This window comes from Pseudochaenichthys georgianus, chromosome 17 (genome assembly GCF_902827115.2).
Source record: "Pseudochaenichthys georgianus chromosome 17, fPseGeo1.2, whole genome shotgun sequence".
NCBI classification, from domain to species: Eukaryota; Metazoa; Chordata; class Actinopteri; order Perciformes; family Channichthyidae; genus Pseudochaenichthys; species Pseudochaenichthys georgianus.
In genome coordinates, this window is record NC_047519.1 from 452626 (window position 1) to 470061 (window position 17436).

Below are 17436 nucleotides of genomic sequence, written 5' to 3' on the forward strand. Positions count from 1 at the left end.
AATGGTCCATCTGTTTGGACCTGTTGAGCCCCTAATGGTCCATCTGTTTGGACCTGTTAGGCCCCTAATGGTCCATCTGTTTGGACCTGTTGAGCCCCTAATGGTCCGTCTGCTTGGACCTGTTGAGCCCCTAATGGTCCATCTGTTTGGACCTGTTGAGCCCCTAATGGTCCATCTGCTTGGACCTGTTGAGCCCCTAATGGTCCATCTGTTTGGACCTGTTGAGCCCCTAATGGTCCATCTGCTTGGACCTGTTGAGCCCCTAATGGTCCATCTGTTTGGACCTGTTGAGCCCCTAATGGTCCGTCTGCTTGGACCTGTTAGGCCCCTAATGGTCCATCTGCTTGGACCTGTTAGGCCCCTAATGGTCCATCTGTTTGGACCTGTTGAGCCCCTAATGGTCCATCTGCTTGGACCTGTTGAGCCCCTAATGGTCCGTCTGTTTGGACCTGTTGAGCCCCTAATGGTCCGTCTGCTTGGACCTGTTGAGCCCCTAATGGTCCATCTGTTTGGACCTGTTGAGCCCCTAATGGTCCATCTGCTTGGACCTGTTGAGCCCCTAATGGTCCATCTGTTTGGACCTGTTGAGCCCCTAATGGTCCATCTACTTGGACCTGTTAGGCCCCTAATGGTCCATCTGCTTGGACCTGTTGAGCCCCTAATGGTCCATCTGCTTGGACCTGTTGAGCCCCTAATGGTCCATCTGCTTGGACCTGTTGAGCCCCTAATGGTCCATCTGTTTGGACCTGTTGAGCCCCTAATGGTCCATCTGTTTGGACCTGTTAGGCCCCTAATGGTCCATCTGCTTGGACCTGTTGAGCCCCTAATGGTCCATCTGCTTGGACCTGTTGAGCCCCTAATGGTCCATCTGTTTGGACCTGTTGAGCCCCTAATGGTCCATCTGTTTGGACCTGTTGAGCCCCTAATGGTCCATCTGTTTGGACCTGTTGAGCCTCTAATGGTCCATCTGCTTGGACCTGTTGAGCCCCTAATGGTCCATCTGTTTGGACCTGTTGAGCCCCTAATGGTCCATCTGCTTGGACCTGTTGAGCCCCTAATGGTCCATCTGCTTGGACCTGTTGAGCCCCTAATGGTCCATCTGTTTGGACCTGTTGAGCCCCTAATGGTCCATCTGTTTGGACCTGTTGAGCCCCTAATGGTCCATCTGTTTGGACCTGTTGAGCCCCTAATGGTCCATCTGCTTGGACCTGTTGAGCCCCTAATGGTCCATCTGTTTGGACCTGTTGAGCCCCTAATGGTCCATCTGCTTGGACCTGTTGAGCCCCTAATGGTCCATCTGCTTGGACCTGTTGAGCCCCTAATGGTCCATCTGTTTGGACCTGTTGAGCCCCTAATGGTCCATCTGCTTGGACCTGTTGAGCCCCTAATGGTCCATCTGCTTGGACCTGTTCGGCCCCTAATGGTCCATCTGTTTGGACCTGTTGAGCCCCTAATGGTCCATCTGTTTGGACATGTTGAGCCCCTAATGGTCCATCTGCTTGGACCTGTTGAGCCCCTAATGGTCCATCTGCTTGGACCTGTTGAGCCCCTAATGGTCCATCTGTTTGGACCTGTTGAGCCCCTAATGGTCCATCTGTTTGGACCTGTTAGGCCCCTAATGGTCCATCTGTTTGGACCTGTTGAGCCCCTAATGGTCCATCTGTTTGGACCTGTTGAGCCCCTAATGGTCCATCTGTTTGGACCTGTTGAGCCCCTAATGGTCCATCTGCTTGGACCTGTTGAGCCCCTAATGGTCCATCTGTTTGGACCTGTTGAGCCCCTAATGGTCCATCTGCTTGGACCTGTTAGGCCCCTAATGGTCCATCTGCTTGGACCTGTTGAGCCCCTAATGGTCCATCTGCTTGGACCTGTTGAGCCCCTAATGGTCCATCTGTTTGGACCTGTTGAGCCCCTAATGGTCCATCTGTTTGGACCTGTTAGGCCCCTAATGGTCCATCTGTTTGGACCTGTTGAGCCCCTAATGGTCCATCTGCTTGGACCTGTTGAGCCCCTAATGGTCCATCTGTTTGGACCTGTTGAGCCCCTAATGGTCCATCTGTTTGGACCTGTTAGGCCCCTAATGGTCCATCTGCTTGGACCTGTTGAGCCCCTAATGGTCCATCTGCTTGGACCTGTTGAGCCCCTAATGGTCCATCTGTTTGGACCTGTTGAGCCCCTAATGGTCCATCTGTTTGGACCTGTTGAGCCCCTAATGGTCCATCTGCTTGGACCTGTTGAGCCCCTAATGGTCCATCTGTTTGGACCTGTTGAGCCCCTAATGGTCCATCTGCTTGGACCTGTTGAGCCCCTAATGGTCCATCTGTTTGGACCTGTTGAGCCCCTAATGGTCCATCTGCTTGGACCTGTTAGGCCCCTAATGGTCCATCTGCTTGGACCTGTTGAGCCCCTAATGGTCCATCTGCTTGGACCTGTTGAGCCCCTAATGGTCCATCTGTTTGGACCTGTTGAGCCCCTAATGGTCCATCTGTTTGGACCTGTTAGGCCCCTAATGGTCCATCTGTTTGGACCTGTTGAGCCCCTAATGGTCCATCTGCTTGGACCTGTTGAGCCCCTAATGGTCCATCTGTTTGGACCTGTTGAGCCCCTAATGGTCCATCTGTTTGGACCTGTTAGGCCCCTAATGGTCCATCTGCTTGGACCTGTTGAGCCCCTAATGGTCCATCTGCTTGGACCTGTTGAGCCCCTAATGGTCCATCTGTTTGGACCTGTTGAGCCCCTAATGGTCCATCTGTTTGGACCTGTTGAGCCCCTAATGGTCCATCTGTTTGGACCTGTTGAGCCCCTAATGGTCCGTCTGCTTGGACCTGTTGGGCCCCTAATGGTCCGTCTGCTTGGACCTGTTGGGCCCCTAATGGTCCATCTGCTTGGACCTGTTGGGCCCCTAATGGTCCGTCTGCTTGGACCTGTTGAGCCCCTAATGGTCCGTCTGCTTGGACCTGTTGGGCCCCTAATGGTCCGTCTGCTTGGACCTGTTGGGCCCCTAATGGTCCGTCTGCTTGGACCTGTTGAGCCCCTAATGGTCCATCTGTTTGGACCTGTTGGGCCCCTAATGGTCCATCTGCTTGGACCTGTTGGGCCCCTAATGGTCCTTGGACCTGTTGGGCCCCTAATGGTCCGTCTGCTTGGACCTGTTGGGCCCCTAATGGTCCGTCTGCTTGGACCTGTTGGGCCCCTAATGGTCCATCTGCTTGGACCTGTTGGGCCCCTAATGGTCCGTCTGCTTGGACCTGTTGGGCCCCTAATGGTCCGTCTGCTTGGACCTGTTGGGCCCCTAATGGTCCGTCTGCTTGGACCTGTTGGGCCCCTAATGGTCCGTCTGCTTGGACCTGTTGGGCCCCTAATGGTCCGTCTGTTTGGACCTGTTGGGCCCCTAATGGTCCGTCTGCTTGGACCTGTTGGGCCCCTAATGGTCCATCTGCTTGGACCTGTTAGGCCCCTAATGGTCCATCTGCTTGGACCTGTTGGGCCCCTAATGGTCCATCTGCTTGGACCTGTTGGGCCCCTAATGGTCCGTCTGCTTGGACCTGTTGGGCCCCTAATGGTCCGTCTGCTTGGACCTGTTGGGCCCCTAATGGTCCATCTGCTTGGACCTGTTGGGCCCCTAATGGTCCGTCTGCTTGGACCTGTTGAGCCCCTAATGGTCCATCTGCTTGGACCTGTTGGGCCCCTAATGGTCCGTCTGCTTGGACCTGTTGGGCCCCTAATGGTCCGTCTGCTTGGACCTGTTGAGCCCCTAATGGTCCATCTGTTTGGACCTGTTGGGCCCCTAATGGTCCGTCTGCTTGGACCTGTTGGGCCCCTAATGGTCCGTCTGCTTGGACCTGTTGGGCCCCTAATGGTCCGTCTGCTTGGACCTGTTGGGCCCCTAATGGTCCGTCTGCTTGGACCTGTTGGGCCCCTAATGGTCCGTCTGCTTGGACCTGTTGGGCCCCTAATGGTCCGTCTGCTTGGACCTGTTGGGCCCCTAATGGTCCGTCTGCTTGGACCTGTTGGGCCCCTAATGGTCCGTCTGCTTGGACCTGTTGAGCCCCTAATGGTCCGTCTGCTTGGACCTGATGGGCCCCTAATGGTCCGTCTGCTTGGACCTGTTGGGCCCCTAATGGTCCGTCTGCTTGGACCTGTTGGGCCCCTAATGGTCCGTCTGCTTGGACCTGTTGGGCCCCTAATGGTCCGTCTGCTTGGACCTGTTGGGCTGTATCCTGAGAACATGTAAACATATCCTGCAGGTTGTGTTTTCTGGCCCAACAGCTCTGGAATGAAGTATATTGATTTTCTGAAGAAAAACAAGAAATCACCACAAAATATCTCAACTAAAACTCTGAAATTCAAGCCATTATTATTATTCATAGACTTTAACTTTGAACACATGTCTCTCACCTTCTTGGTCTCCTCTGTTCCTCCATGAGTGTGTGTGAAGGCCGAGTCCATCTGTGTGTGCAGTGTGTGTTGCATCCCCTGAATCCCTGCACTGATGTGTTCAGTGAGCGCTTCAAGGATGGAGGGAATGTTGGGCGACACACACTCACCACACACTTTCTCTGCTTCTGCACATATACACGCTGGAACACACACACACACACACACACAATATTCTTTACAGTGACTTTTCTTTTAACAACGGACATCTGTTTGTTAGCGTCGCTTGCCTCTCCAGAATGTTCTGTGTGTCGGGTTAGCGTGCGCTACCTTTGACTTTCTCCTCCAGGAAGCAGTGGGAGGACATGATCTGGTCCAGGTTAGATCTGATCAGCGCCTGATTGGCTGACGCTGTCTGGCGACACTCGGCCCTCAGAGCCTCCAGACTGAAGGAGAGTTGCTCCAGCACCAGCGAGTAGCTAGCCTGCACTGTCTATACATACACAGACACATATAAATGGATCAATTAAAAGATCAATATCTGACAAGGAATGCAGAATTCTGAGAATATTAAGATTATAATCTGAAGTTGGAAGAAAGAAATGATGTCTGAATATTTCCAACATTAAAGCTGCATTGCTCTGAACGCAGTCATTGCGTCGTGCTGCCACTAGGGGGCACACGACAAGCAGCTTCCAACACATCCACATATCTTCAGCTACAGGTGGTCATTGTGAAGTCCTCTTTAAACAGAGGTGGAAGAAGTACTCAGATCCTTTACTTGAAATACTATGGTCTTTAAATACTCCATTACAAGTAGAAGTCTTAAATGCAAAATGTTAAGTAGAAGTACAGAAGTATTATCATCTATTTGTACTTACAGTATCAGAAGTAAAAGTACTTAATGGTGCCTTTCACAATATTATATGTGTTATATTATCCTGTTTTTATCACAAAAGAATACTACTCCAGACTCGTCTCCCTTAAATCAGATGATATGAAAGTAATCTGCGCTAAGTTGGGACGGTAGTCTGTTAAGAGGTTTCATTAACAAAGTGACAGTCAACTATGAAATACAGTTTCTGTTTAACTCACTGCCAACCACTGTCGAATCCTCTCAGCCTTCTTGCCCTTCACTCTGGACTGAAGCTGCCTCTGTAGCCATGACAACACTTCCTCTATCACCTGTGAGGCCAGCACCTACACATGCAAACACATCATTTAATAATCAAATGAGCCGGAACAACAACCAAACTGAAATGTGTGTGTGCTTGCTGACTTGTTCCTCTGTGCCGAGCAGCATTTCCCAGGATTCATAGCTTCCTCTGTCCTGTCGGTAGAGTCGGAGGGCTCGGACGAAGGCCTGGCTCTCGTAGGATGAGTCACACCAGGGGTCTGCAGGAGGAGTGAGACCCTGGTCATCCTCTTTTCAAACCCAGTATTGTGTCTGTGTCTACAGCTCTATTATCCAACACACACCACGTGCGTTGTTTCCACGAGCACACGCTCTGTACTCCCCTGGACTTGTTTCAGAACGGCAGGGAACAACTGTTTGAGGAAAGTCATTATCAAATTAACTCCAGAGTTCCTGGTTCGTGCGGCTGCACATCGACTCGCCTTCCTTTCCTCTCACCTCTGCACTGGTGGCTATATACTGTGGTGTAAAGTAACTAAGTACATTTACTCAAGTACTGTACTTGAGTATTTCCATTGTATACTCCTTTGTACTTCTACTGTATATCTTAAACTGCACTGTAACTTTTATCCATGTACTTTTTCTTGTAATGTTTAATTGAACTATTCATATTTTAGACTGCACTGTAACTTCTATCCATGTATTTTTCCTTAATGTTTATTTTATTAGCTTTTCTTTTGTAATGCTTAATGTCTTTCATTTTTTTTTGTAAAGCACTTTGAATTGCCTTGCGTTGAAAAGTGCTCTATAAATAAACTTGCCTTGCCTTGCCTTGCCTTGCTCCACAACAATTGTTTATTACCTTTTAGTTACTTTTGCAGATCTGGATTAGTAATAAAAGATATATATATATATATAATCACACTCAAATGTGACTTTAGTAACAGCTTGATTACATTCACATACTAACCAGCAGTGAATGAATTAGAATGTGTTCCACCTTCACCAGCTTTGAGAACACTTTCATGATCAATCATTATAAACATATCATATATATTATTCTGAAATGGACCAATCTGCACAATGACTACTTTTACTGTCGCTACTTTAACTATATTTTGATAATAATACTTTTATACTTTTACTTGAGGAACATTTTGAATGCAGGACTTTCACTCTAACAGAGTATTCATCCATTCTGGTACTTCTACTTTTACTCAAGTACAAGACCTGAGTACCTCTGACTATATAATAATATATAAGATACATGGACTGCATTACTCTGGTCCTGGCGACTCCTCATGGCGGCAGACAGAACCACCCCCCCCCCCCCACATGCTGGGGGCCGAGGCTATACTAGGGCTGAAGTCGAATAGTCCATTTAGCTTAGGAACCTTCCTAAAGGAGTGAAATGACCCGGAAGTCCCTCAGTGGCAGCCATGATAAGTGCCGTTCGAATTCTCTAGAATGATGAGAATGATAGGAAAGGAGGTTTCAAACTTCCTTTATAACCTCCTTTAGCTTAGGAACCACTGGACCTCCCTACTGACAGGAGAGGAGAAAATGCTGCCCCACAATGCATTGCAGCCGCAGCATTTGCCGTCACTCAACAGTCGGCCGTTCACGGAAACAAACGATTATGACCGAGAAATGATATCATGAAAGTTACGGTGCTTATTAAGCATTTTAAAACGTATGTGGTAAGTTGCCAAAGTGCTTTGTTTTGAACGTTCATCAGTATTATAATCAAAGAGAGAAATATGAACGTTAGTTTTTACTGAAATGATCAAATAAAGTCAACATTTCAGTCTTTACTGAGCTGTGTGGGGTTTGTTCAACTTTTAAAAGATGTTTGAATGGTGATATACACAGTGATAGATGTTAAGGACTAACGTTTATAATAAATAGATCTGTATTGATGTTAAGATCTTTAGTTCATACAATCATACGTATTGGGATCATTGGTATTAATGTGGACCGGAGGGAGAGGGTGACGAGCAGAAGTTTCACTTTCCTTTTTTATTTCAATTCCAACTTTGGTCATGAAGAATATGTTTCTCTGTTGTCCCCGTTCATAAAGCAAAGCAGCAGCACCAGAGCACGGTGCAGAGTCTCTAGATGAGTTCACAGTAGTCCCTCGTTCTTATTAAACATCCATGTTGTAGTCCGCTGTATAGAAAACTGTGGTTTCCATAGTTTCCCCCACAGCAGCAGACGCACACAATGACGTCCGCTGGCGCATCATAAACACGTCGGATAGTGAAAGTGCATTCGGATTCTCTAAGTACCGCAGTCTCTTCTCCTAAATCCTTTTTAATTCTCCTATCCACTATCCCTTAACCCCGTGACCTTTCACTCAGAGGTCAAGGAATAGACGATAGGGTTAGAACTTAGGAGCTGATTTTTAAACTATCCGACTGCAGCCTAGGTGCTCCTGCTTATCATGAGCGAAGGACACTGACATGCAGCATATGAAAACTCTGCCTCCTGATTGGTGGAATAGCACAGAGCTTAAGGGCCTATTCTGTGTGTGGGTGTTCCCTCTCATGTAGTTAGTTATATTGGCTATTGTGCATGTACATACATACATAGCCTACAAAGGCTAAAACCCCTTAGTTCCCTCCAAAGGGAGTTTCTCTCCCACAAAAGTATTATCAGCAAAATATAATCAAAGTACCAAAAGTAAAAGTAGTCATTGTGCAGATTGGTCCATTTCAGAATAATATATATGATATGTTTTATAATGATTGATCATGAAAGTGTTCTCAAAGCTGGTGAAGGTGCAGCTAGTCTGAAGTACTTTGTAGACTGCAGGGTAGCTGGTGAAGGTGCAGCTAGTCTGAAGTACTTTGTAGACTGCAGGGTAGCTGGTGAAGGTGCAGCTAGTCTGAAGTACTTTGTAGACTGCAGGGTAGCTGGTGGAGGTGCAGCTAGTCTGAAGTACTTTGTAGACTGCAGGGTAGCTGGTGAAGGTGCAGCTAGTCTGAAGTACTTTGTAGACTGCAGGGTAGCTGGTGAAGGTGCAGCTAGTCTGAAGTACTTTGTAGACTGCAGGGTAGCTGGTGAAGGTGCAGCTAGTCTGAAGTACTTTGTAGACTGCAGGGTAGCTGGTGGAGGTGCAGCTAGTCTGAAGTACTTTGTAGACTGCAGGGTAGCTGGTGAAGGTGCAGCTAGTCTGAAGTACTTTGTAGACTGCAGGGTAGCTGGTGAAGGTGCAGCTAGTCTGAAGTACTTTGTAGACTGCAGGGTAGCTGGTGAAGGTGCAGCTAGTCTGAAGTACTTTGTAGACTGCAGGGTAGCTGGTGGAGGTGCAGCTAGTCTGAAGTACTTTGTAGGCTGCAGGGTAGCTGGTGAAGGTGCAGCTAGTCTGAAGTACTTTGTAGACTGCAGGGTAGCTGGTGAAGGTGCAGCTAGTCTGAAGTACTTTGTAGACTGCAGGGTAGCTGGTGAAGGTGCAGCTAGTCTGAAGTACTTTGTAGACTGCAGGGTAGCTGGTGGAGGTGCAGCTAGTCTGAAGTACTTTGTAGACTGCAGGGTAGCTGGTGAAGGTGCAGCTAGTCTGAAGTACTTTGTAGACTGCAGGGTAGCTGGTGAAGGTGCAGCTAGTCTGAAGTACTTTGTAGACTGCAGGGTAGCTGGTGAAGGTGCAGCTAGTCTGAAGTACTTTGTAGACTGCAGGGTAGCTGGTGAAGGTGCAGCTAGTCTGAAGTACTTTGTAGACTGCAGGGTAGCTGGTGGAGGTGCAGCTAGTCTGAATGGCTTTGTAGACTGCAGGGTAGCTGGTGGATTCACTCCAGGTGGAACTAAAGTCTGATTCAACACTTGATTTATTTTGAGGAACAGAAAGCTGTAATGCTGAGGAAACTTCCTTCATCATCATTGTTAGGGAAATAATTGACCTAGACTCCTAGATATGACGTACAGGACCAACCCTGACGTCTGTTTATCTCCTTTAAGGACACAGGCTGCTTGAGCCATAATGTTATTGTTCCCATTCTGTGACCGGGCAACACTAGGTCACAGATGGTCTGTTGCTGTGGGTGCACTGGGACACTTCCTTCTTTGTTGTTTGTGGACTCCAAGGTATGACATCCTCGAGGCCATAGGTGACGGACGCAGGTAACTCAGTGTACCCAAACTGTCTAAAGCTATCTTATCAAGACATGTTGATGACTCTGTGAAACCAGTTCAATGGGCTAGCAAGAGAGAGGCGCTCCAGAGTTGACGTGGCAACCACCCGTGCAGTCAGACCGTGACTGTGTGACTTGTGATGTGAATCTCTCCGGCCGTAACTCCAAATAAACCTCCAGTGTTTGACATCGAAGCTCCTGCTCCACCGTGTCTCCTTCCTGAGTCAGTGACTCCCACTGCATCGCTACACAGAGGTTTCCCTTACAGTCAACACCATCAGTATGAATCAGGCAGCATGCAATCAAATGCTGATGACACACTCACACGCACACACACTCACACGCACTCACACTCACACGCACTCACACGATTCAGCCCATGTGGTGGCATCCATTGTCTACACACCATTGTCCGACTATAACATAATAATAAACACATTTATTCTTCAGTAAAAAAAACATGACTGACCTCCTCGTGTGTTGGTGTTGGACATTGGTGTTTCTTTCTGTTGGAGTGTCGTTTACTTTGAGTTTTATCTGTTCAAATAATAATTGTTCTGAACCAGCCTCCAGTTGACGGCTCCACCTGACACGAAGCCACTGAGTGTGGCAGGTGCATTGTTGGTGCATTGGTATTTTGAGGCAGCAGAGAGAACAGAAATCTGGTCTAAAGTCATTTCCTGCTATTTAAAGTGTCTAATATTCAGATAGTTAGATGGCCTGCGTGTGCAGGTTAACGCACATGCACTTACATTGAGAATACATGGGAGATAACACTCTGACACGTTTAATTCATGTAGGCCTAAAATCCACCCCTGAATTAAAGACTAAATATAAGCACCTTGCCCTTTGTGGTTTACTTTTCTGCCAAAGTATTTATTTATTTTTAATATAACCTTATATTCATTTGTGATTTATTTACGACCATATATCGTAGCTCCTGTTAGAGTCCAGAGTAAACGGGTCCCTGCTGGCCAGCTGTGTGTTGCTTCCTGTTGCTGCTCAGTTTCTTGGTGGCTGTGCAGATATGTCATGCTGTGTTTTGCAATAATGTTAAGGGGGTGTTTATGCTTAACCACAAAGGAAGTGAACAGCATTTATATTTGTATCTGTCGCCAGGGCAACTGCCACCACATGAGGGACCCATTCAAGAAGAGCCAATCAGCAGGGGCAATTGGCAGGTTTAATATTTTAAAAACTCGACGTTACAGATGGGTTGAAGTGTTTCGGCCTTATTGAGTCTTTAGAAGCCTCCCACTACCTCAGCATTTGGATGGTGGGTATGACTCACGTACCGCTTTAGCAGCTAATACTGTACAGGACCTTTTGTTAACAGGAAATGATTTAAAGGGGAAAGGAAACACCATTACAGCTATAATATTCCGGTAGTTTATTCATTTTACAATGGATATTGATCGTAATATTTATTGTATATGATATTACTCGCCAAAAGAAAATTAATTATCCGCCGGCCGGGTGGGGAATTCCGGGACCAGGCCGCCGCCATTAGGGGAGTCCCAAATGGTGACGTCACTGGGTGGGTCCTCGCTCCGGGTATCCATACCGGAAGTCAACTCAACGTGGCAGATATGGCAGCGATGGAGGAATTTTGCAATGAGATCGACGTTTTGAACGATGAATTTGACTATTCGTCGGGAGATGACATTGATGTGGAAGCATCTACAGTTACCAGGCATCCCATGGCCTATGCTTATGAACCGATTCGGTCGAATAGAGTGGCATACGATCCGGAATAAAAAAATTAAAAAAACACAATGCTAACAGTGAGCCTCTGAATTAGCCCCGAGCGAAAATGCTAACCTATTACTGCACCGATAGCTCCCTTATTACTTATCCTAGCCGCACATCCAACACATCGTTTATGATCGCAAGGAGACACAGAATCTAACGGTGCCCACCTCAACACTGAAAGATACAAACTCGCGAGGTTATCCACAAAAACGTACATCAAAACAAGTGGCGCTAGGTACTAACATACGCCAGGCTAACGGCTTACCTTCCTCATTGTCTGGTCTAAACTGGTCTTCAATGGCATTACAACGATAAAAACGATGATGTAGTTAATCCATAGGTTAATATCCAATGGGGCTGTGTCCCCTTTGAAATGTTCTGATAATCTATAAGCAATACAACTGCAATTCCGTTATCTGCTGTCCGCTCTGTGCTCCGTGCGCTCTGGGTCCTGCAATACCATCCATTGATAGCAATACTAGCCTTTTTAGGGCTGTTTTCGACAGATGAGCGTGTGTATGCCAGTTTAATTAGTTGAGCTATAGAACACCCCCAATTCTCTATTGTGCGTCATAATAATAGCTACCATTTAGTTTGGACGCGATTGCGTTAATTAATAAGGTCACACTGTGTCAGTAAATACATGTGTGAGCTAGTAGTGCTGCAATATTTACCTCTCTCTCGGCAGCTGAAGCAACTCGTTTGGTGGCTCGAACTTCACATTTGTTGACACTGTCATTGTCTTGCGCGGCCGACGTGCTGGGACGGTCGGTGTTCCCGACTGCATACGTTGAGAAATCGAATATTGTGGGAACAGATCCTGGCTTCAAATCCAATGTTTTGTATTGAACCAGGCATCCAGACTGGACTTTGAGCAGCTTCTCATCCTTTAGTGGCAGCCTATGGAAATGTACTTCTTCCTTCTTCGTATAAAATCCATTTGTGCAGCCTGGGGCAATACAATAAACTCCTGACGACGACCGTTTTCTTGTAATGTAAACTACTGGTGCATTGCACGCCATGTTGTTTGTTATTGAGCTTTGGCCCAGGAAGCCGTACCCAATCAGTGACGTCACTGGAAAAGTCCCGGAGCAATGGAAGCGCCCATGGTCATTAGGCACGTATTTCAAAAAGTAAATTCGCGTATCTCGATCGTTTACATTGGAAATAGACTAGATAAATACATTTCCTAATGGTAATATTGTCGCATGGAAAGCAGTTTGAAAAGTGTTTCCATTTCCCTTTAAAGTATGTAGTGTTGCATCATCAGCAAATTTCAAATAACACATTTCACCAGTAGAAATGAAAACTGCCCTTTTTCCAAATGTACAAAACAGTAACCAGGACTTGTTTTGATAATTTGATCCTAAAATATGTTGTTTCTTATTTTGTTGACTGATAAAACCATTGAAATGTTCATTGGTAACATAGTAAAATGTGCTATAGTATTAGCAAAAGAGGATGAAAGTCAGAATGAGTGATCTCAATACATCTAAATATCTAAGTTTGATTATGCTAGCTACCACTAGATTAGACGCTGTAAGCTACTGGCATACAAGACAGACATAACAATCAACACATTTAAGTGCTTAATTGAGTTAAGGTTAATTTTATTAATAATGACTTGAAATTATGTACGTAAGTTGTATTAATTATTGGAAAGTTTCATAGTCTGTGTTTTATTCACAAACATGAGATTGGTATCGTCTCGTATCACTATTTGGAAAGAAGTTAAACGATGCATTTCAGAAACGATGTTGTTAAAATGTTGGAATTATTTATAAAGGATAGCAAAATACGTTTGTCCAGACGTGAGTAATTCCTCATTTTAAGTTACGTTTTGAATGTTTGGGCAATGCTGTCCATCACTTCCCCAAACGATCTTTCATTTCATTTTTTTATACTGCATATGTAAAACGTGGGTACAGCACTAGGCTAGGCTAGGCTAGGCTAGCAAGGCTAGGCAAGGCAAGGCAAGGCAAGGCAAGCAAGGCTAGGCTAGGCTAGCAAGGCAAGGCTAGGCAAGGCAAGGCAAGTTTATTTATATAGCACTTTTCAACACAAGGCAATTCAAAGTGCTTTACCAAAAACGAAAGACATTAAGAAAATGGCATTTAAAATCCGTCATTAAAAAGAAAAGCTAATAAAATAAACATAAAAAGAAAAAATACATGGATAAAAGTTAAAGTGCAGTCTAAGATATGAATAGTTCAATTAAAAGCAGCGACAAAAAGAAAAGTCTTCTTGCTGGATTTAAAAGTAGTCAGAGTTGCAGCGGACCTGCAGGTTTCTGGGAGTTTGTTCCAGATATTTGGAGCATAATAACTGAACGCTGCTTTACCATGTTTAGTTCTGACTCTGGGGACAGAAAGCACTTACTCAGTGTTTGAATTGGAGCATAGTCTCCTGGTGAAATTGTTACGTAAATGTGTGTGTCATCTGCATAGCTATGGTAACTTATTTTGTTGTTTTTCATTATCTGAGCCAGTGGTAGCATGTAGACGTTAAAGAGAAGAGGCCCCAAGATGGAGCCTTGAGGTACCCCACATGTCATATTTGTCAACTCAGATGTGTATTTACCGATAGAAACAAAGTTGTTTACACTAGGTGTAATAGCTGGCCATAGAGAGAATGTGTTTGTGAGTGGGGGGTTTACCAAGGTTGCTGTGTCTAATGCAGGTCTTGATGGCAGAAAGGAAGTTATCACGTTCTTCTTCCTGTTGGAACAGGAAACAAGTGTGGCCCATATAAGGCAGGTGCAGATACACTGCCAGCACATCTGGAGAGGATACCACCGAAGAAGAATCCTCCTTCACTCCTAAACACACACATGGACACACACACAATTGTTTCAGGTGTGAACTTGACTGCCTTCATTCTTTAGTAAGCACTTTATTAATTAGACCAAGCTTCCTCTAAGTTGACGACAGTGTGGTATCAGTAGCTAACTACACTTCACGTTACCTCCTTAGAATGAATTCTCTGCGATACAAAACTCAATTAGAGGTGGCTTTGGCAGGAACATAGATAAAGGTTTCCTCTTTATAGCTTTATAGCTGTCTTAAGGCAAGGTAAAGCAGTGAAAGTATTCAGTAGCCTATGTGTTTGAGCTTGCTTATGTTACCTTACCTAAATTGCTGGCAAAATGAATGGCGGAACTAGCTATTGTTAAATACCGAGGTGTAGTATTATAAAGAAATAAGGTATTATTGCCATTGAGTATTCCAGCACAGGTTCGCTCCAGGTGAGCTTTGGACTCCTCCTCTTTTGTGAACACACTGCCCCCTGCTGGCTGGAGGACCAACTTCGCTGCACATCCACGACTGAAGGTCTAAAGGTGGGAACACAGACAACACGTCCAGCACACATCCAAGTCAATTTTATGTATATGTCATATTTAATTTGTTAAAATGATTGCATGTGTTACCTCTGCGTTTTCATGTATTTCCACTTTGTATTCTCGTCTCAGTACGATGAATCTCTCTTTGCATTTCTTCCCCTGCTCGTACCAGCAGGAGAACTTCACACTCCCTTGGTATAGCACTTCCTCTGGAGCATACTGAGGCTACACACACACACACACACACACACACACACACACACACACACACACACACACACACACACACACACACACACACACACACACACACACACACACACACACACACACACACACACACACACACACACACACACACACACACACACACACACACACACACACACACACACACACACACAGAGAGAGAGATACACAAACGTTCATGTCTGAATAAAGTGCACAGATTTTTGTTTGAAGGAATGATTGACAGGTGCAGCTCCTACCCCATGTGCGAGCAGTAGGCTCCTCCCCTCTTTCTTAGGCTCCACCTCCTGGTGCAAATGTACGGTGTAGGCTGCAGAATACTGCTGTCGGTAAAACACACTAAAGCTCTGGAACGTACTGTCCACAAGCCCTGGAAACACACAGATTTATTTTAAATGCTTTCTGCCATCTCAAAAATGAATAATAAGCCTGTTAATGTGCTGGAAGGATCTATTAGTACATACAAACATTTGGTGATAGATTTAGCTTCAATGGAAAACAATAAATATTAAAGATCCTCAATGCTTTAAAATGAATGAGATAGCATCTTTTTGTCTTTGTTTTTTCATAGCCGGTCGTCTGTACGTATTTGAGTCCTTGTTTGTGTGTCTAATGGCTGCCACTCTGCACTGCTCTCCATTGGCTGTTAACACTGATAACCCTGTGTGGACTGGAGGCATTGATGCAACAATGTAGTAGTCACCATCTGATTTGCCCTCAGGTTTTCACTCCGTCAGCTCTTTTTATGTTGTTTGCACTGTTTTCGCTCTTAGCACCATTAGCTGCTAGCTGCCACCTCAGGTGTGAGCATGCATAGAGCAATGGAGTCAATCCCTCTGCTCTGAATTAAGTATTTGAAGTTGCAAAAGTAAATATTATTACAATGGATTCAATATTTGTCTACAATGTGAAACTAGACATTCTTGAACCCAGATGAACCATGCAGTTATTTTTGCTACACAGCATCAACATCTCTCTTAGCTCGTCTTGAGTTTTTACAATCCTCAACTTTACTATTTTGGTTGAAGTGGGCGACTAGCTGGTGAACATAGTGGAGTATTTAGCTGTCATGTTTCTTTTTCAGGAGTTGGTTCAGAGCAAAGCAGAGCTGTTGACATGGGATTGTATATTGGACTTACATTTAATTGGTGCACAAATGACCATTCATGGGATGCTAATGTCTTTCCATGACAACTGGATGTGTAAAGCAATCAAACTTCATATGATGATCATTTGTTAATGGTCTTTTTCTTGTGTGTTTCACTTCCCCCAAGTGAGCGAATGCAGCTTCAAAGTGCACCTGCTCAGGTTGCCGTATAGTTGAGGAGGCTATTATTAAACCATGGCCCAACTCTTGGTCTGGAAGAACAAACATGGGAACCAACAGACTCTAGGAATACTTCTTTGTGCCACTAGGAACCTATTCACTGGTTTGCACGAGGTCTTTCAGATATCAAATATCTGTTGACCTACAGTATACAAAGATGGGATTAATGTACTTCCACCACTGGAGGCTCCTGGTGAGTTGTCATAATCGGTTGTTTATCGTTTTATCATTTGTTTAAAGTGAATGTCCAAATTCATACACAGTTTAGGTCACTCTGTAGCCTGACACACCCACACACACACGCACACACACACACACGTGCGCGCGCGCACACACACACACACACACGCACCCACACGCGCGCGCGCACACACACACCCACACACACGCACACACACACACGCGCACACACACCCACGCACACACACCCACACACGCGCGCGCACACACACACCCACGCGCGCGCACACACCCACCCACACACACACACACACACACACACACACACACACACACACACACACACACACGCGCGCGCACACACACACACACACACACACACAGAGATCACACAGCCCATAATAATGTCATAGTTGGAAATGGCAGTAATTACATTGGAGGAGATTAGTGGCTGACAGGATGTGACTGTGCTGATAACATGTATAGGAATGCACACATCGACATGAGCTCAGCGATTCTCATAGCACATCATCATTGTGTTTAATCTAGGTTGGTTTGAAAGTCAAATTTATAATGTAATTTAAAAAAGAAAAACTATTTATTTTGATAACAAAAAGGAACAAGTTGGTGAATGTGTGTGATGTCTATGATTAGTGTGTTGCAGGTCACACCCCTCCCGTGTGTCCTTGTCTTCCTCTTTGCTGGATGCTATCCAATCAAAACCAATGTCAAATTAATTGATGCCCTGCCATGCAAGTAGAACATCTAATATTACAATGTAGTCCAAACACCACTACACACTAAAATGATCATAGATTTAAATATACTGTGCTGCTGGATTACACAGGGTTCATTTGGTCCAAAACGTATTGAAAGAATCACGGACATTGAGACAATGAATACTAGATGCTGGACACAATCAAATGTAAAAGACGGAAAAAAGAGT

General features: G+C 45.5%; 1 protein-coding gene across 1 annotated transcript in view; it reads right to left on the minus strand.

The window, feature by feature from the left end:
• The window catches only part of LOC117462768 (protein Niban 1-like), a 25196-nt gene that overhangs the window by 7107 nt on the left and 653 nt on the right, over nucleotides 1-17436 (minus strand). The window contains exons 2-9 of the mRNA XM_034105084.1: nucleotides 15223-15353; nucleotides 14822-14959; nucleotides 14608-14725; nucleotides 14051-14212; nucleotides 5657-5772; nucleotides 5473-5577; nucleotides 4708-4870; nucleotides 4399-4580 (exon numbers count right to left, since the gene is read on the minus strand). Of these exons, the coding sequence (XP_033960975.1) occupies nucleotides 4399-4580; nucleotides 4708-4870; nucleotides 5473-5577; nucleotides 5657-5772; nucleotides 14051-14212; nucleotides 14608-14725; nucleotides 14822-14959; nucleotides 15223-15353 (1115 nt within the window). The remainder of the gene's footprint in view (nucleotides 1-4398; nucleotides 4581-4707; nucleotides 4871-5472; nucleotides 5578-5656; nucleotides 5773-14050; nucleotides 14213-14607; nucleotides 14726-14821; nucleotides 14960-15222; nucleotides 15354-17436) is intronic.